The 20,454-nt window shown below is 40.8% G+C and overlaps 1 protein-coding gene, 2 long non-coding RNA genes and 1 pseudogene across 3 annotated transcripts; 1 reads left to right on the top strand and 3 right to left on the bottom strand.

The window, feature by feature from the left end:
- Window positions 1-1,381: 1,381 nt before the first annotated feature.
- On the bottom strand, window positions 1,382-10,580 carry LOC114864967 (uncharacterized; annotated as a pseudogene).
- LOC121201663 (T-cell surface antigen CD2-like) lies at window positions 10,380-13,287 on the bottom strand (the record flags this gene model as incomplete). The annotated part of the gene is made up of 4 exons (XM_055512589.1): window positions 10,380-10,466; window positions 12,300-12,520; window positions 12,617-12,874; window positions 12,963-13,287. Coding segments are annotated over 4 exons (891 nt in total), but the record flags the coding sequence as incomplete, so codon positions are not given.
- A 213-nt stretch (window positions 13,288-13,500) lies between these two features.
- LOC129604772 (uncharacterized) lies at window positions 13,501-14,784 on the top strand. The gene is made up of 2 exons (XR_008695967.1): window positions 13,501-13,988; window positions 14,416-14,784. It is a non-coding gene; the product is annotated as an uncharacterized LOC129604772 (long non-coding RNA).
- Window positions 14,785-14,803: 19 nt separating this feature from the next.
- Window positions 14,804-16,969, bottom strand: LOC129604771 (uncharacterized). Its single transcript, XR_008695966.1, has 3 exons — window positions 16,408-16,969; window positions 15,344-15,445; window positions 14,804-15,111 (listed from the first exon to the last, which is right to left on the bottom strand). It is a non-coding gene; the product is annotated as an uncharacterized LOC129604771 (long non-coding RNA).
- Window positions 16,970-20,454: the final 3,485 nt, after the last annotated feature.

Consider the following 20,454-nt stretch of genomic DNA (forward strand, 5'->3'; position numbering starts at 1 on the left):
GATATTGATAATGTGTGAAATGTTTTGTTGTTTTGTTGTTAAACCCTCCTGACCTTAACAAAGTGGACGTGAGAATTGTTTTTTATTTATGTGTCTTTTTTTTTTGATTAGCTGCTGCAAATAATGATGACTCACCAAGAAGATTCTGGCCAATGTTTCAGTTCCTCAGCTATAAAATACAGTATGTGCTAAAATAACCACATGCTGCTTCTAAGAGTCTGTTTTATGTTTGTTATGTTTTAGCAACAAACCTGTCCATGTTTAAGTTAACAGCTGTATACTCACATCTGTAGCATTCATATGCAAGGAACTGATGTCGATATGTTCAGAAAAAGGAATTTGTCATGTTTCACGCCATCTGTCACATCCTGTTTTAATTCCCTGCTGCAATAAAAAAAGGTATATTTTTGAAAGTTCCTGCACATTCTCAAACATGCATTATATTTATAATAACTCAATGTGAACAAAAACAAAACAGTATAAATCTGCACGTAATTAATTTTGAGCTAATACAATGTTATTTACACAGTGTTCATTCTATGAATCAATAGATTCTGTCTTTTGATTGTACTGTACTTAAATTCAGTGTTTGGGGGGAAGCAGGGATCACTAAATATTATTGACATAATCTGACAATTTACAACAAATGAACGGTCCTCTGATCATTCTTTCTAGAGCCACTATTACTTTCTCTGTCAAATAAACACAAACTGACTTCTTTATTAAACCCTTCTGACCTTAACAAAGTAGACATGATGAGAGAATTGTTTTTTTTTTTGTGTCCTTTTTTTTGATTAGCTGCTGCAAATAATGATGACTCACCAAGAAGATTCTGGCCAATGTTTCAGTTCCTCAGCTATAAAATACAGTATGTGCTAAAATAACCGCATGCTGCTTCTAAGAGTCTGTTTTATGTTTGTTATGTTTTAGCAACAAACCTGTATATGTCTAAGTTAACAGCTGTATACTCACATCTGTAGCATTCATATGTAGGAAAGTAACATATGTTATATGGTCAGATATGTTCAGAAAAAGAAATTCCCTTTTGCAAAAAAAAGTTATTTGTAAAATATTATATAAATAAATAATATATTTTCTGCACAATCTCAAACATGCATTATATTTATAATAACTCAATGTGAACAAAAGCAAAACAGTATAAATCATGTAATTAATTGTTAGCTAATCTACAATGTTATTTACTTTGATTGCACTGTACTTTAATTCAGTGGTATCATATTTAGTTAGTGACCACTAAATATTGTTGACATAATCTGACAGTTTACAACAAATGACAAACGTACGGTGCTCTGATCATTTCTGTCTTTGATGTCCAGGGATGAAGGTGATCTCCTGAATCAGCAATGAAAAAATAATCTTCTCAGATCAATTCAATTGTTTGTGTTGCGGGGGCTGAATGCTGCTCATATTTCCTCCTCTTCCAATAAAAATAGATGCAGATCACACCCAGTGAAACAGCTGCTACTGCTGACTCCAAACCACAAATGAGCAGAGAGAGACCTGTTCAGACAATGGGAACAAAGACCTGATGTTAACACAGTGACACAAAGGTCCGTGTCCACGAGGACAGTTACTGAGACTCATGAACATGAAGATCATCTTCATGACGAAAAACAGTGTTTGAAGAAGAGTTGGTTGTTTTAACAAATAAACTTTAATTAATGTTTTCTCTGTTTAAATTTCATATTCATCTGGTCTTGATTGTTTGTCTCACCTTTACAGGAAGATATTGACTCTTCTTTGGAGACACGACTGACTTGATTCCTGACTGAACAGAGCAGACGTCCTGAGACGTGTTGTTTCAGAGTGATGTTGTTGGTCTCATTGTTTCCAGAGAGGAGCTCAGCATGTGTCAGTGTGTGTCCATCCAGAGTCCAGCTGTACTGAGGACTGTCCCCTCCCTCAGAGGAGCAGGACGCCCTCATCTGTCCCTCAGACAGACACTCAGAGAGCAGCAGGACGGAGCCCACAGGAGCTGCAGGAAACACACACACATCACTGATGGAGTCTGACACTGAACACGGCAGGAACCTGATTGGAAGACTGAAAGATGATGTATTTACCTTGAATGGTCAAATGTAGAGTCCGTTTCTTGTTCTTTCCTTCTGAATCATAGAGTTCAATCTGATATTCACCACTATCATTTCTGGTCAGGTTGTTGATCCTGATTGTTCCATTACTGGGAGTAAACAAGAATCTGTCTTCTAGCGGATTAGATAGGAATCTGTCCCTTCTCCCATTCAGTATCACTCTTTGGTCCTTTATCTACTGGTATTTGTGTTTGTCTGAGGCTCTGTCCATCAGCTGAACGTCCACTGTTCCTCCTAAAGCTCCATAACACTGAGCTCTGTCCTGTCTGCCGTCACAGTAGGTTTCTATGTGTGGAAAGATGTGAGTTAAAAATATTATAACCAGAGATGTATTATCTTCTTTCGTTCACATGACCTGCTCTTTCGCTTGCATCATTATTAATAAAGATGTCCAAAGTAGTTTAAATGTGTCAATTTAGAGCCTAACATGAAATGACAAAGTAGTTCGTACAATATATTTTCATTTTGAACTTGACAAAATGAGGAGCCTCACCCACTGTGTGAGGAAAAGATAATGGTGTTATTTCAATATCATTTATGCAAAATAATGCTTTAAACTACACTAGAAATAGATTCATAGATTTGAAAAAAGTCAGGCCAGTGTTTGTCCATTATTTATCATCTGTTAGTGTTTCAGTCCACTTTCTTACCCACAACGGAAACGTGAGCTTTTGTGACTGTAGTAGGATGAGTGTTATTCGCTGCAAACACCCACTGTGAGATGTGAGTCCCATTGGGTGAGGTGCAGTTAATGAAGATGAAGCCTGAGATGAAGAAACACATCAACTATCATGTTCACACTGACTATAATGAGTGATATCCACACTTCCAGCTGGATTTCTACTCATGTTCTTACTCACCACAGTCAGTGATCGTCTCTTCTTTGGAGACATTATTGACTTGATTCCTGACTGAACAGAGCAGACGTCCTGAGACGTGTTGTTTCAGAGTGATGCTGTTGGTCTCATTGTTTCCAGAGAGGAGCTCAGCATGTGTCAGTGTGTGTTCATCCAGAGTCCAGCTGTACTGAGGACTGTCCCCTCCCTCAGAGGAGCAGGACGCCCTCATCTGTCCCTCAGACAGACACTCAGAGAGCAGCAGGACGGAGCCCACAGGAGCTGCATTAAATTAAATAATATGTTTAGCACTAATGTGAGTGAATTTTATTTCCAGTGTTGTAGTCAGAGACAATGTATTTACCTTGAACGGTCAAATGTAGAGTCCGTTCCTCTGATTTCTGTCCATTTGAATCATAGAGTTCAAGCTGATATTCACCACTGTCATTCCTGCTCAGGTTAATGATCCTGATTGTTCCATTGCTGGGAGTAAACACGGATCTGTTTTCTATATGATTAGACAGAATTTGATCCATTCTCCCACCCAGTATCAGTCTTTGATCCTTTTTCCACCAGTATCTATATATTCTTGAGTCTGTGTCCATCAGCTGAACGTCCACTGTTCCTCCTAAAGCTCCATAACACTGAGCTCCGCTCTGTCTGCCGTCACAGTAGGTTTCTTCACCTGGAGATTAAATGAAAGGTCTTTTATAAGAAGATTATTATTATTACAACTGTTGTTTTAATTATTAAAATTTAAATTAAATTAAATTACTTTATTTTTTTATTATTTATTTTATAATTAAAATATTAATTATATAATAATAATTTAACAAAATGACCAACTATGTTTTAGATATTTAAATTCATGTAATATTTCCATGAAGTTTTTTTTAATAGCTGTTTTTTATACTGGTTGGTTGTAATTTACAGAGACATTGGACTGGATCAAACATTAGATTATGAATTAAGTCATAAAATAACTTTTTTTTTAAAATTAATATTTATGTTAAATGTGTTACAATAGTTGTAAAGAAACTAACCCATTTATCTGTCATAGTTTGTAGTGTATTAAACATTTATTGTGTAAAATCTAGTACTAAATTGTTCTAGAGTTGGATTTTAAACTTCTCATTATACCTCACAAGTTTTTGCATTAAAATACATGGTTCCAGACAAGTTCGATCATGTTTAAAACAAACATTAGTGTCTTGTGATAAGTGAACACCTCACTCCCAGTCCCAGCACCACCATCACTACGACCACAGCTTCCATGTCTCTTCTGTTCAGTCTCTTGTCTCAGACAAATGTTCCTATTTCAGCCCAAAATGAAACATGTGTTCTGCTCTGAACAGCCTGATGGCTCGATCGGGACTGGATCACTCGCAAAAAAGAGAGAGAAGAGAGAGAAAGAGAAAGCTCTGACCAGCCAGAAAGAAAAGTGTTAATGTCATATTTTGCAAGAAGATAGAAGAAAAGGAAGTCGCATGAAGTTCACTTCCCCTTTACATTGCATTCATGTCTGTGACAGACAGAGTGAAGGAGCCTGAAGCATTTCTCTTTCATCCCGAAAGAGGATTTGAGACTTTTCTGACATGTTTCTGAGATCGTTGTGTTCTACTGATCTAAAAAAGATTCAGTCACATTAAAGGTGACAAGGCGACGTCACCACATCTGTCCATCTGATCAAGTCTGACAAAAGATTATGATTTAGAAACTCTTTTCTCATTTTGTGTTTTAGGAGCCAATTAAGAACAATCAAATTAAATTAAATTGCGTGTGGACAGAACAGCAGGTAGCTGTAAGAGGAAAGGAGGAGGCCTGGCTGAGTTTGTTAACATGCAATGGTGCAAACCATTTTAGCAGTTAGCATGTGGCTGGTCTATCTGCCTCAGGAGTTTATGCAAGTCAATGTGATAGTGGCGCACTGTACGTGCCCCCCTCTGCTAATGCAGACACAGCACCCACAGACCCTCTTCCTCCTACCTGATGTTTAAAACTTGTCAATTAGTTACAACTGGTAAATTGGTTACAACTGATTAACGTAGAACAATGTCAGAAAAATTAACACTCTGTACAGTTACCAGCTACTGTAAATGTGAAGCATATTATATATGATGTCACACAAGTAAACAGTGATATTTACATGTCATGTTTCGGGAATGAAGCTCAGCAGTTAATTCTTCTCTGTTCTGTGAGACTCTGCTGCTCCCAACTGCTCACTTCATTAAGAACAACCACTTTAAAAGGAGAAATGAAAAATTACAATTTAATAATTTAAGAAACTGACTTTTACACTTCATAGTTAATAGCAGAAAGTTTATGTTTATTAATGTGATGACACATAAACAGTATAATAATCACTCTTCTCCACCAATTAATACATTTGTTCCAGGACTGTTTAAAAGCATCATTAACTGTGTCTGACAACCAGTAAAAAAGCTTTACTTTACTGAAATCATCAGTAATAAATTGCAAATACACGTTAGATTTATTCTGAACTAAGGTATTAACAGAATTCTAACCTCAGGTTTACACATTTTTAATTAGATAGAGCTGTAATGTATATATTTGACCAGAATATTGTGGCAAATTTGTGTTTTGAACTATTCCAAAATGTCAAACTTAGCTGTAATGCTAATTAATTTGTTGTCTAAATTTATAGATATTGATAATGTGTGATATGTTTTGTTATTTTCCTGCACCAACAGCTTCTGATTGGCTCAGTCAGATATGTGGAAACCAATCCGTGGCCCTCGAGGACCAGAGTTAACTCCTACTGCTTTAGGCTGCGTTTAAATGCTCCACAACAGCAAGAAACAAGTGGTGCAGCAGTAGTTCAGGTGTTGATGCAGAACTTCACAGTTCAACCATCAGCACAGAGTTTTCTGGAGCGACGGCAGAGCCTTCAGTCTTGTTGGAGTTTGCTTTCTTCCAAGCAAAATACGCAGTCATGCCAATTAATATAAGAACCCCAACAGCAGCTCGTACACCACATATGAGAAGAGAGCGATCTGTTTAGAGAAACACAACAAATCACTGCAGGTTCAGACTGAGCAGCAACAAAGTCAGTGTCCACTAACAACTATTTCAGTTTTTCCTACACTCTTTCATGGCTGCAACAAAACACAGTGTTACTGTAGCTGCAAAGCCCCACTGTGAGACGTGAGTCCCATTGGATGAGGTGCAAGATGAAGAAACACATTAACGATCATGTTCACACTAACTCTAATGAGTGACATCAACACTTCCAGCTGGATTTCTACTCATGTTCTCACTCACCACAGTCAGTGATCGTCTCTTCTTTGGAGACATTATTGACTTGATTCCTGACTGAACAGAGCAGACGTCCTGAGACGTGTTGTTTCAGAGTGATGTTGTTGGTCTCATTGTTTCCAGAGAGGAGCTCAGCATGTGTCAGTGTGTGTCCATCCAGAGTCCAGCTGTACTGAGGACTGTCCCCTCCCTCAGAGGAGCAGGACGCCCTCATCTGTCCCTCAGACAGACACTCAGAGAGCAGCAGGACGGAGCCCACAGGAGCTGCAGGAGACACACACACATCACTGATGGAGTCTGACACTGAACACGGCAGGAACCTGATGTGGAAATACTCAATATATGAACAATAACATGTTTAGCACTAAGGTGTCAGTGAATTATATTTACAGTATTGGACTAGTGAAGGAAGAAAAACATTTATTTACCTTGAATGGTTAAATGAAGAATTCGTTCCTCTGATTTCTGTCCATTTGAATCATAGAGTTCAAGCTGATATTCACCACTATCATTTCTGCTCAGGTTGTTGATCCTGATTGTTCCATTACTGGGAGTAAACAAGAATCTGTCTTCTAGCAGATTAAATAGAAATCTGTCCCTTCTCCCAATCAGTATCACTCTTGGGCCCTTTTTCCACCAGTATTTATTCATGTCTGAGGCTCTGTCCATCAGCTGAACGTCCACTGTTCCTCCTAAAGCTCCATAACACTGAGCTCTGTTCTGTCTCCCGTCGCAGTAGGTTTCTACTTGTGGAAAAAAGTGAGTTAAAAATATTATAACCAGAGATCTTATTTCGTTCACATGACCTGCTCTTTTGCTTGCATGATTATTAATAAAGATGTCCAAAGTGGTTTAAATGTGTCAATTTGAGCCTAACATGAAAGGACAAAGTAGTTCGTACAATATATTTTCATTTTGAACTGGACAAGATGAGGAGCCTCACCCACTGTTAGGAAAAGATAATGGTGTTATTTCAATAAAATTTATGCAAAATAATTGTTTAAACTACACTAGAAATAGATTGATAGATTTTGAAAAAAGTCAGGACAGTTTCTGTCCATTATTTATCATCTGTTAGTGTTTCAGTCCACTTTCTTACCCACAACGGAAACGTGAGCTTTTGTGACTGTAGTAGGATGAGTGTTATTCGCTGCAAACACCCACTGTGAGATGTGAGTCCCATTGGGTGAGGTGCAGTTAATGAAGATGAAGCCTGTCTCGTCTCTTCTTTGGAGACATTATTGACTTGATTCCTGACTGAACAGAGCAGACGTCCTGAGACGTGTTGTTTCAGAGTGATGTTGTTGGTCTCATTGTTTCCAGAGAGGAGCTCAGCATGTGTCAGTGTGTGTCCATCCAGAGTCCAGCTGTACTGAGGACTGTCCCCTCCCTCAGAGGAGCAGGACGCCCTCATCTGTCCCTCAGACAGACACTCAGAGAGCAGCAGGACGGAGCCCACAGGAGCTGCAGGAGACACACACACATCACTGATGGAGTCTGACACTGAACACGGCAGGAACCTGATTGGAAGAATGAAAGATGATGTGTTTACCTTGAATGGTCAAATGTAAAGTCCGTTTCTTGTTCTTTCCTTCTGAATTATAGGTTTCAAGCTGATATTCACCACTATCATTTCTGCTCAGGTTGTTGATCCTGAATGTTCCATTACTGGGAGTAAAGAAGTATCTCTGGTCTGTCAGATTAGTTAGAATTTGATCCTTTCTCCCATCCAGTATCGTTTTGTTGTCCTTTGTCCACTGGTATCTATGTACGTCTGAGGCTCTGTCCATCAGCTGAACGTCCACTGTTCCTCCTAAAGCTCCATAACACTGAGCTCCGTTCTGTCTGCCGTCACAGTTGGTTTCTACACCTGGAGATTAAATGAAAGGTGTTGTATGAAGTTGTATGATATATCATTAATATTACACTTGTTATGGTTTTTATAATTTATCAGAATGACCATGATATTGTTTTAGATATGTAAGTGGATATCAACATAGAAACTCTGCCGTCATAATCAACGTCTACAAGTGGAAAAAAGAGCAGCAGGACGGAGCCCACAGGAGCTGCAGGAAACACACACACACATCACTGATGGAGTCTGACACTGAACACGGTAGGAACCTGATGTGGAAATACTCAATACATGAACAATAACATGTTTAGCACTAAGATGTCAGTGAATTATATTTACAATGTTGTAATAGTGAAAGAAAAGGAACATTTATTTACCTTGAATGATCAAATTTAGAGTTCGTTCCTCTGATCTATATCCATTTGCATCATAGATATCAAGTTGATATTCACCACCATCATTTCTGCTCAGGTTGTTGATGCTGAATGTTCCATTACTGGGAGTAAACAAGGATCTGTTTTCTATATGATTAAACAGAATTTGATTCTTTCTTCCATCCAGTATCACTCTTTGGTCCTTTATCCACTGGTATTTATGTACGTCTAAAGCTCTGTCCATGAGCTGAACGTCCACTGTTCCTCCTAAAGCTCCATAACACTGAGCTCCGTTCTGTCTGCCGTCACAGTAGGTTTCTACACCTGGAGATTAAATGAAAGGTGTTTTATAAGAAGATCAATAATATTACAACTGTTATGTATATTATATTTTAACAGAATGGTCATAACTGTGTCTTGTGCCTTTTCCCTGTTTGATCTCCACTCTGAGTCATCTGTCAATAGCAGCTGAGCCTATTGCTTTTTTACAGGTTTAAACTGGTTATTAACGGCGTGTCTTACACAGAGTTCTCATCTGTTCCAGGAGCAACATGTGGAAGCACGTTTCTTTAACCTGACATGTCAGTTAAAGAGAAATTTGTTTAAATTATATATATATTACATTTATTGTGTAAAATCTAGTATTAAATTTTTCTAGAGTTGGATTTTAAACTTCTCATTCTACATGACAAGTTTTTGCATTAAAATACATGGTTGCAGACAAGTTCGATCATGTTTAAAACAAACATTAGTGTCTTGTGATAAGTGAACACCTCACCATGACAGAGTCCCAGCACCACCATCATTACGACCACAGCTTCCATGTCTCCTCTGTTCAGTCTCTTGTCTCAGACAAATGTTCCTATTTCAGCCCAAAATGAAACATGTGTTCTGCTCTGAACAGCCTGAAATGTAATAGAACAGGATGAATGTCTCAAATGCACAGCACAGCACGCAGATGCAGTTTGTGGAGGTTTAATGCAGGCTCTTCAGACAGGCAGGGGTTGGTACACAGAGGGGTATAGGAGTAGGCAATGGTTCAGACAGGGGTTGGCCAACGGCAGTCTCAAGGCAAGGTTCAATCCACAAGGCAGAGTCCAAAACAGTACAAACAGGGAGCACGAGGCCAGGTCAAAAACATGAGCTAGAACTGGCACACGGCAGGACTTAATGGATATGACGCTGGAGAGTAGCCACAGGGTGGCGCTCAAACAGCGGCAGCGAACGTGAGTGGAACAAAAGCTTATCTACTGTACAGAGACGAGAGACGAGCCAGAGACGAGGGCCGGCGAGGAGCCGGAACCAGAGCCAGAGACAAACCCAGACAGGCGTATTCATCTGAGCACCCGCAGGATCTGTAAACAGGTGAGCAGAAAGCACAAGGTCTGGGACCAGAGTGAACCAGTCCAGACCAGGGACTCCAGGAGCGGCCTCTCCGGGGCCGGCGCAGACAGGAAACGAGACCTAGCTCGGCTGGGCAGAAGCTGGGCTTGGCCGAACAGCAACCAAAACAGGGGCCGGACATGAAGTGCGGCATGCGTTGACCAGGGATGTGGCTGGAGAACCAGACGTGGTTGAGTGACAGGAGACGCTGTGGCGGATGCAGGCCGAGGCGCAGGCTGCAGCGGGGCTTCAGAGGCCGACACAGACCGTGGCTCCATGTCTGATGTGGGCGGCGGTTCCGTGAATCCCCTGATCTCATTCAGCCCACGTGTGCGCTGGATGAGAGTCGGGAGGCCTGCGATACAGGTGGGGGCGTCATCTGGGTAACAGGAGTTACCCAGAGTCCTCCTGGAGGAGAGGGGTCCTTGGTCACGGGGGCAGTAGATACAGAGGTGAAGTCTTTGCCTGTAGCAGCGGCGTTAGGCCTTGACCGGCGTCGTCCGGAGCCCCGACGCTTGGGTTGCGGTTCCTTCCCCGCATCACCTTAACGCAGAGACGGGAGCTGAAGCGAAGGCATGGCCTGGGTCCAGGTGAGAGCAGCAGGAGGAGTGAGGGCAGCAGCAGGGGGCCCCTGCAGCCACAACGGTTCAATCCACGAGGCAGAGTCCAAAACAGTACAGACAGGGAGCAGGCAAGGTCAAAAAACACGAGCTAGAACCAGAGATGTCCCAACTCGGGACCTCCCACTCGACTCAGCATCGATCTTTTGAAGCGAAAGTGTCGTCAAGCAGAATCTCGAGCACGTTCCAAATCAGGTGACCAATGAGAGCGAGAGGCGTCGATACGTCACGTGACTGCCGAGCGGCTTATCTGCAGTTTGAACGGACTGGTGGTTTCAATATGTCAGAGCTTTATAAACGTGGCAGGCAGACGATCTATAAGATGATAGATGATCTATAAGATAGACAGGTTTCACATTACAGATATCTGTAATGTATTTATGACAAGTTCAAAATGTAATTAAAGACTAACACTACATGTTTAAAGTCACAATTCCAATAAAAATATCTTTATTAGTCAGACATCAGTGCTGTGCAAACGGGTCTTCTCCAAAGCTGGAGAGGTGGTGAGACGGTGATTAAAGTCCTGTTCTGTGGAAAATAAAATAAATGTTTTTTAAATTTAACGAAATAACAAACCTCAATGTCATAAAAAACAGACTTGCAGAAGCACCAAATACAGCTCTAATAACATCGGACTACCAAATATATTTGCCACATCAAGGCTACTTATACATTATTATCCACAGAGAAACACAATTACACACATTTGATTTAATAACTTTTATTTGACAACAAAACATGGACTGTGATCCTGAACAACCACGTATCAGCGAGGGTTTGACGGTCAGTTTGCTCTGAATGCAGTTCTCACACACAACCAGCAGATGTCGCTGTTCTAGCTTTGTCATTATGGTGTTGAGCAATGTGTCGATTTCAGCCCTACTGTGTCATAGTTGCTCAGTGCTTCATGAGGCTTCGATTTCGCCATCTCCAGTCTGACAACACTGATCTAGCAGGGGACGAGTGAACGAGGTGGCGTATTTAAGCAGAGCAGAGAGGAAGGCACAGGTGAGTGGAATGAGTCAATGAGTCCAGGTTGCAGGCGACAGAAGGGAAGATCAGGGAGGAGGTGTGGCCAGAGTCAAGGGCAGGAACAGAGGGAACAAAGGGCAGGGATGGGCTGAGTAACAGTTTGTGGTGCAGGGATGAAAGTTGCTTATTCTTCCTCTTCTTCCAATAAAAATAGATGCCGATCACGCCCAGTGAAACAGCTGCTACTGCAGACTCCAAACCACATATGAGCAGAGAGAGACCTGTTCAGACAACGGGAACAACGACCTGATGTTAACACAGTGACACAAAAGTCTATGTCAACGAGGACAGTTACTGAGACTCATGAACATGAAGATCATCTTCCTGACGAAAAACAAAGTTTGAAGAAGAGTTGGTTGTTTTAACAAATTTAAAAATTTTTATTTCTCAGGTTAAATTTCATATATTAATCAGGTGTTGATTTATATTTGCACCTTTACAGGGAGATATTGACTCCTCTTTGCAGAACTTCACAGTTCAACCATCAGCACAGAGTTTTCTGGAGCGACGGCAGAGCCTTCAGTCTTGTTGGAGTTTGCTTTCTTCCAAGCGAAATACGCAGTAATGCAGATTAATAAAAGAACCACAACAGCAGCTCGTACACCACATATGAGAAGAGAGCGATCTGTTTAGAGAAACACAACAAATCACTGCAGGTTCAGACTGAGCAGCAACACAATTAATGTTGACTAAAAAACTGGTCTTTGTGTGAAGACAATGAATCTGAATAATTAATATGTAAAACCTTATATGTTTATATGGAGACAAACTGTGACATAGCCCTGATTAACTGGGTTAGTTTCACTTACTACTGTACCATGGGACTGGAGTCCGATTGGAGGATGTGATGTTAGAATGTTAGTGGCTGTGACACTACTTGACACTGTGATTTCACTCTTCTTACCCTCAGTCGTGGCTGAAACTGTGGTAGGATGAGTTGTTGGTTCAACACACAGAGTGTTATTAGCTGCAAACACCCACTGTGAGATGCGAGTCCCATCACATAAGGTGCAGTTAATGAAGATGAAGCCTGAGATGAAGAAACACATCAACGATCATGTTCACACTGACTCTAATAAGTGACATCAACACTTCCAGCTGGATTTCTACTCATGTTCTCACTCACCACAGTCAGTGATCGTCTCTTCTTTGGAGACATTATTGACTTGATTCCTGACTGAACAGAGCAGACGTCCTGAGACGTGTTGTTTCAGAGTGATGCTGTTGGTCTCATTGTTTCCAGAGAGGAGCTCAGCATGTGTCAGTGTGTGTCCATCCAGAGTCCAGCTGTACTGAGGACTGTCCCCTCCCTCAGAGGAGCAGGACGCCCTCATCTGTCCCTCAGACAGACACTCAGAGAGCAGCAGGACGGAGCCCACAGGAGCTGCAGGAAACACACACACATCACTGATGGAGTCTGACACTGAACACGGCAGGAACCTGATTGGAAGACTGAAAGATGATGTATTTACCTTGAATGGTCAAATGTAGAGTCCGTTTCTTGTCCTTTCCTTCTGAATCATAGAGTTCAAGCTGATATTCACCACTATCATTCCTGCTAATGTTGTTGATCCTGATTGTCCCATTACTTGGAGTAAACAAGTATCTCTGGTCTGTCAGATCAGTTAGAATTTGATCTTTTCTCCCATCCAGTATCGTTCTTGGGCCCTTTTTCCACAGGTATTTATGTACGTCTGAGGCTCTGTCCATCAGCTGAACGTCCACTGTTCCTCCTAAAGCTCCATAACACTGAGCTCTGTCCTGTCTGCCGTCACAGTAGGTTTCTACACCTGGAGATTAAATGAAAGGTGTTGTATGAAGTTGTATGATATATCATTAATATTACACTTGTCGTGGCACTTATAATTTAACAGAATGACCACGATATTGTTTTAGAAATATTAGTGCATATCACACACAGAAACAGCATCACAATAGACGTCTACAACTGGAAAAAAGTAAGTCCAATTGTAACGACCACTGTCAAAGCCACCATTGCTGTGTATCAACCATTAAAGGAGTCATATCATGCTTTTCATTCTAAAAAATATTAGACTTTAATGTCTCAGTAAGGTCTCTGTAAATTTTCATCCCATAAAACCCTTTAGATCGTCCACACTGCCCCTGTCAATGTGTGGTTTTCACTCTCCATCAGCAAACGCTGTGTTTTCTGGGCGTGTCGCAAGCGAAGCTGCTCGCCACACCTCTGTGCGGAAGCGCATACCTTTTTTGTTGTTGTTTTTTTTTTAAATTGGCTCCATGGATACGAGCCACCGCACGGTTAGGATACAATAGGTGGCAGTAGTGCGACATTGAGAATGCAATCCACCGCAATCCTCCACAGAAGAAGAAGACCCACTACAGGACTGCACGACTTTAGTCAGCTGGTCCGGTAGCATAGTAGAACCATACGTCTACGATCCCGAATCTGACCCTGAAGCTGAAGAGGAGGCTGTTGAAGTCGCCACATTTCGGCTGATGCAAGATGTGTCTCATTGGTAATGTCGCATTTACTTCAATTTAATTGATTTATGTAATTTGCAAAGCGACTAGCGGTTGCTAATGCGAATGCTAAATGGCGTGTGCAGCTTCAATATTCACAACACAACTTACCTGGAAAACTCTCGTTAATAGAAAACACTACTTTAGCTTACATTATACAAATAAATAAGTTTGAGAGCATAGCTGAAATAATATAAATACATTTTACATTTACACATTTCACTGTTTTTGTCTTACTTGTGCTGCTGCTCTGACAATTTTATTTAAAAAATGTGCATTAATATTTAGAGCAATCACTGCATGACCTACCTGGGAACAAAAAGCATTGGTTCAAATTATATATTGACCGTATTTTTACTGCTTTTAATTATGTTTTTTGTCATTCATGATAAATTTGACAGTAATATGTCTCTGTATCTAAAGTTGTTACAGGTATCTAGTCTACAGAGGCTAGTGAGCTGGTGCTGAGGATTCCTGGGGTGAAGAATCTGAGTTGCCATCTCTTCATGCTTGGGTTGTAGATGAAGGCAGTTTCCTGATGGATAAAACACTAAAACACTCATAGTATGATTGATGTAGACCACCTGTAGAATAACTCCTTTACCGTTTGAGTAAAAATGTGTTTTTTGTGAGTGCAACACTCATTAAGAATTTTTTTAACTTTATTTATATATAATTTATATGCGTTTTATTTATGGCCGCTTCAACTTTATAGCTTACCATATTAGAAAGAGAAAAACATGTAATTTCAATACTATGATTTCCTAAATAAAAGTGTTTTCCCTTCAGAAACAGAGTTCAGTGAAATACATAATAGTTAAAGCCAACTTTATTGTAAACCAAAAAAATACACCACTACTCCAAAGCTAGAACAAACTGTTACCTTCACACTCCAATGTGCAATGTATAGGTTACTGAGTTAATTAAGAAGTCTGGGGGTTTGAGGACGAAGGAGAAGCTTTTGCAGGGCCTTGCAGACGAAATGCATGAAAGTAGGGTAAACAGGGAGATGTGGTGATCCTTGTTCTCATCACTATTTGGAAGACTGAGCGGAAGCAGTCCTCTACCAGATGGAAGCTGTGGCTGTCCTCACCATCACCTCATCGAAACAAAAAGGTACTGCAATCAGAATTGTAGATTAGTGAAATGTTAATTATGTAGGTCAAAACCTTCTCTAATGTAAGAACACACAATACCAGACAAAAAATTAAACCAAACAAGAGGACAGGCCTGTCTGTGCTAAAACAACAGATAAACAGTTGTTACAATTCAAATATAAAATCTAAACAGTATATACCAATTAAAATCTTCTATTACCTATCTTACTGTTGGTACATACAAACTTACATACCTTCACTCCTGAGCTGGGCAGCAGATGTCTGTGTACCAACAGTCTGCAGTGATTTCTCTGTTTGACAGCCTCCTTGCATGTGGGCAACTGGGATTTGCCCTCCTACAGTATAGAAAATACTGTTACATTTACTGTAAATTGTATTGGTCCTACAAATATAATGGCTATGGTACAAGCTATCGGTAACTGACCAGATAAGCAGCAGGTATTGTAGAGATGTGACTAATTAGCAACTAAGCTTGAAACACAACACAGTAATCATTCCAACTAATCATGTTAGAATTTGATAGAACAATGACATAACCCCAAATCACAAGTTGATTTAGGCTGTGACACAGGACTGGGTAACAAACATAACCGCGTTCATCTGCAGGTTCTTTTTGTAGCGATCGACCAGCTGTAGCTCTAAAGTGCAAAGGCCTAAAGGCATGCTAACGGCTAACGCAACACAAACAGGAGCGGCAGCACGTCAACAGGACAAAAGCTCGATCCACCACTTCCTGCCTGTCGCCGATCGAAGGCCCATCGTATTAGCTGTTCCCCACACAGGTGTGTGATTGCACCAACTCAGAGTAGCACATTTGAAAGGGACAAAGGCTCAGTTGACTCACTGTAGCCGTTAGCGACGCTAGCGATTAGCTTGTCTCACATGTGGGTTACTGCATTTTAAACAGACCCAACTAACATATTTAGATATCACAAGTATCAAGCACAAACTTACTACAGCGAGCTAGACCCACCGCTTCCTGTCTGTCGCCGCTGGAAGGGCGATAACGATCAGCTGTTCCCTGCAGGTGTATGCGATTACAGAAAATGACAGACGCTAGACCCACCGCTCCCTGCCCGTAGCCGCTCAATGCCGTTACGATAATCATTAGCTTTTCTCCACACAGGTGTGTGGCTGCAGGAGCCCACATGAGCACATTTGAAGGGGACAAAGGCTCGGTCGAATGGCTGTAGCCGTTAGCATAGCTAGCTAGTAACTTGACTCACACATAGGTTACTACATTTTAAACGGACAAACTAACATTTTAAAACATTATAAATATCAAGCATGTACTTACTGCAGTGAGTGGATGACGGACTTTATGAATAGGTCCTTTTTTTCCAACAGGAGCCGTTAAACAAATCCAGCATTGTACGCACCCTCGTTTGAAATGCACATACGTATAAATGCTGAGGCAGTGTTTCTGGCACCGGTCCGTTAAAAATAAAAGTGACCCACAAATCCTCACTTGTTGATCCCTTGGTAAAGTGAAGAGACTTTGGTGTTGGTTAGAACACCCAAGAACCAAACTATTTCTATAGGAGGACTTGGGCGCTGCCGTGCTGGTCTGTTCACGGTGAGTGAGAGGGGGAAACGGCGGAAGTCCAGTTTTGGTTCGGGATCATTGTGGGGGTGGTGGTTCAGGATTTGCAAGGAGAACTTTCAACCAGTGTGACGACAACTGGGACACGGCCTCAGAGTAGGTCGTGGCTGTTTTCATTGGATGAGGAAATTTACGTTTTCAAAATGTGAAAAAAGCAGGAAATGCATTTCTACTGTGCTCAGTGTGTGTATATGTGACCCATAGAGTCATAGGAACGCTCCAAAATGTCTAAAAAGTGGATTTTGCATGATATGGGCCCTTTAAGGCAAATAAAGATCACTTCAATCACCTCTAGAGACCAGTAGAGGGAAGCATTACACCTACTACAGCTGAAAAGATTAAAGGCACAGTCCACCAGACACGTCTAACGACTGACTCACTGATATAAAAATAAAATGACACTAGAAAGCGGCTTAATGAAATATTTTTTTTATAATTATCATAAAAACTTAACTATTCATATCAAAGCTGTAGTGCATTCGATTTTTCTCCCCAACAGAGTAGCATATGTTACTACACTCAAGTATATTGTCTGTCTAGTAATTATATATAATCTGCAATGACATCATCAAACCATATTTATAGAGGTTTCTCTGTGTCCTGTGACACATTGTGGTCAGCTGCATCCTGTTTGCTTAAAGGTTTCAAGGTAGTGGTAAATGACTTGACCAGGTTTAAAACTTGTCAGTTAGTTCGATCTCACACATCATGTCAGGATACGTAGGAAGTCAGGCAGAGATCACCACACTGGCTAAAGCAGCAGAGACAGAGGCTGCTCTAAATTAAATGGAATAAAGTGTTTGCTTCCACGCGTTGAATCACATGAACAAACAAAGATCATGTCTGTTATCAGAAGAATACAACATCACAGAGGGTTCAGACCAACACAGGAAGTGAAATCAGTAACACACAGATACGTCCTGTCCTGGCAGAGCAAAGATGCTTCAACACAAATGTTCAGTCACTTTGTTCAGTCATTTACTTTTCCTGAGCTTTAAGACAATTTCAACCACAAAAACACAGAACATCTCAATTTATTTTGACAGAAAATCTCAATTTATTGATCTGAAGAGTGTGATCCTTGTTTGTTTAAGGGAATCTGTGCTGTAACACAGTCATGTTCATCATCAGTGCAGACGTGTTTTATTCACCAGTCTCCAAACAGACAAACCTCAAATAATACTAACACACATCAGTGATTAGTTTGCTGTCCACAACAAATGTAGGTAAAGAAAGTGGAATATTTCAGCCAACTGCTCGTCTCAGTTCCTTGTTCAAACTGTGTAAGACGATGAAACAAGGCCTCGGTTTATGTTGCACCGTTTGTTCAACTCACTGTTTGAATCCTTCACTCAGAGAACCAAACCTCTCAAAAAGCACTAAGGAGACCGCAGTTGCATCTGGAGTCTGAAAATGGTTTGTGGAGTTTCTTGTATTACGTTTCATCCCACATTTTGAGGAAACAGTCTGAGGGAAGTGATGCAAACTGCAATTAAACCTGTCCACACATGAACCATTGACACAGCTTTTCTAAATAAAATCTTCTTTCTACTTTCTCTTACATTCTGCTTATTCCACTTCTTGTCCATTCAGCGCATTACAACATATTATATTAACCACGTGTGAAGATATTTGGATTTCCTCATATAAAATTATACAGTATGTACATTTTATTTACATTAAAAGTTAAAATGCAATTACTTTATCACACATATTTAGGTGATAGAACAATAATTCATATTTAGTTTTAAACACACGGAGTGTGTTCGTATCAGAAGCTCATTAATGTTAATACAGATACACAGTGATACAGCTCAATGCATTAGACGACATGTTTCGTTTACAATGACTTGACTATTTATCTCTCTTTGACCTTTGACCTGAGCACCTGTTGCTGCTGGTTCCTGGAGACTTTCATTAACCACCAGCCTCATGGTAGATGTTTGACCTCAATAAGAGTATACAGTTGTGCGTTTTTGCTTTCTCGCTGCTGCAAAAAAGAAAAGTTTTGCTCTTAAAATAGAAAGCGAAAGACCTTTAGACCAAATACGCTGTCATTAATATTAGGCTTCTCAGGAATGCATGTCTTACCTGACATCTTACAACAAATGCAGATAATTAGCAGAATCACCAGCAGTAGAAACGTTGCACAAGCAATGACCAGTATCAGGATCAGCATGAACTGTGAGTCTAAAGACAAGAGACCACAACAGTAACTATACAGTAGGCTGTATAATTATGAAATATTATAAAATTTTGAAAAATTAATAACTGTTATAACACTTGCTTCAATTGAAGCAGCAGTGAGGATTCAGGTGAGAGAAGGAAATAAAAACTTAAAGAACACTGACAGTGATATGAGAATAATTAGAAGAGGATCAGCTGGAGCATGTGTTTGCTACCAGCAGCTCACTACGCTACAAGTGTCACAAAACAAAAACGTGCAAACCTCACAATGTAAAAAGAAAAACAGGATAAAAAGGAGAGAAACTGTCTGTTAAACCACAAGTTCCTGTCGACCACACCTTCCAGCTCCTCGTGGTGGAGTAATGTTTGATTTACGCTCACGTGGTGCAACTCGTACTTGCCTTGAACGTGCAGATGAACCGTGGTGTTTCGCTGGAGGACCCCATTGTGATCGTAGATATCAAAGCTGTATTGGCCCGTGTCGTTCTTGGTCAGGTTTGTGAGCTTCAGCGTCCCGTTGCTGATGAAAAACTCGGCATTGTCCCTGTGCATCTTCACCGCTTCCTTTTTCATGGTGAAAACCTTGGTGGACCCCATGTTCATCTTACAGTGCACCATGTGGCCACTAACGTTGGACATCACCTGGATGTACACAGACCCTCCAGACGTAGCATTGCACGAGGTGGTGCCCCGGGTAGCATCGCAGTTAGTGTCCAACACTGGAAAAAGAGCTGAGGAGGACACGTGGACAGAAATGAGTTTCATGTTAATTAATGAGCTAAATATCGTCTTCGCAGAATGTGGAAAACTTACCATGAATTCCTCCCGCTAACATCACCACAAGTATCAGGACGCGCTCCATCCTTGTTTTACCTCTAGGAGAAAAATAAAAGTAAAACCCCAAAGAACCCCTGCACTAAATCAGCAGTGAACTGACAGGAAACAGTGAATTGATGGGTGGTTACAGGAAATCTGAACGGCGTGGATTTTTTTTTTTCACTCTGTGTTGAAATCAGTTATGAAATCATGTTAACGCGGCCGCCGACATGATGCGAGGGGACTTTCAACATGTCAGTATTGCCTCGACAGTTGGAATGTTTGTAGTTTCTTTGTTGCCATGTTGTTCAACTGTGTGGAACTGGAAGTGAGAGAAGCAGCACGGCCCAGAAACACGCAATGTCCTCACGGTCTGCGATAACCAAATACAACACTCTGCACCGCAACCCGCACCTGAGTGTAAACGCCTTTCCTACGCTGCTGTTTAAAGAAAACGGGAGGAGAATAAATTTTAAGATTTGGCTTCAGAGATGAAGTGAACCCATTGTGTCTTCTGTCATAGGAGGAGATGGTCTCACTAATATGACCAACTGGTCTGTCACATTCATTTTTATGCACAGCCTACATATGCATGCATATACAAGCTCAGGCTGCTGCAGCTGCTGCCACTTCTGGCATGAACGCATTAGTTACGTAAGTTTTGACTGCAAAAAACTGTAAATAACGTTTCTGGCACACGTAGTGTTAAATATCCCGTCACGTGTCAGAGCCTATAAA

This window comes from Betta splendens, chromosome 10, assembly GCF_900634795.4.
Source record: "Betta splendens chromosome 10, fBetSpl5.4, whole genome shotgun sequence".
Taxonomy (NCBI): Eukaryota; Metazoa; Chordata; class Actinopteri; order Anabantiformes; family Osphronemidae; genus Betta; species Betta splendens.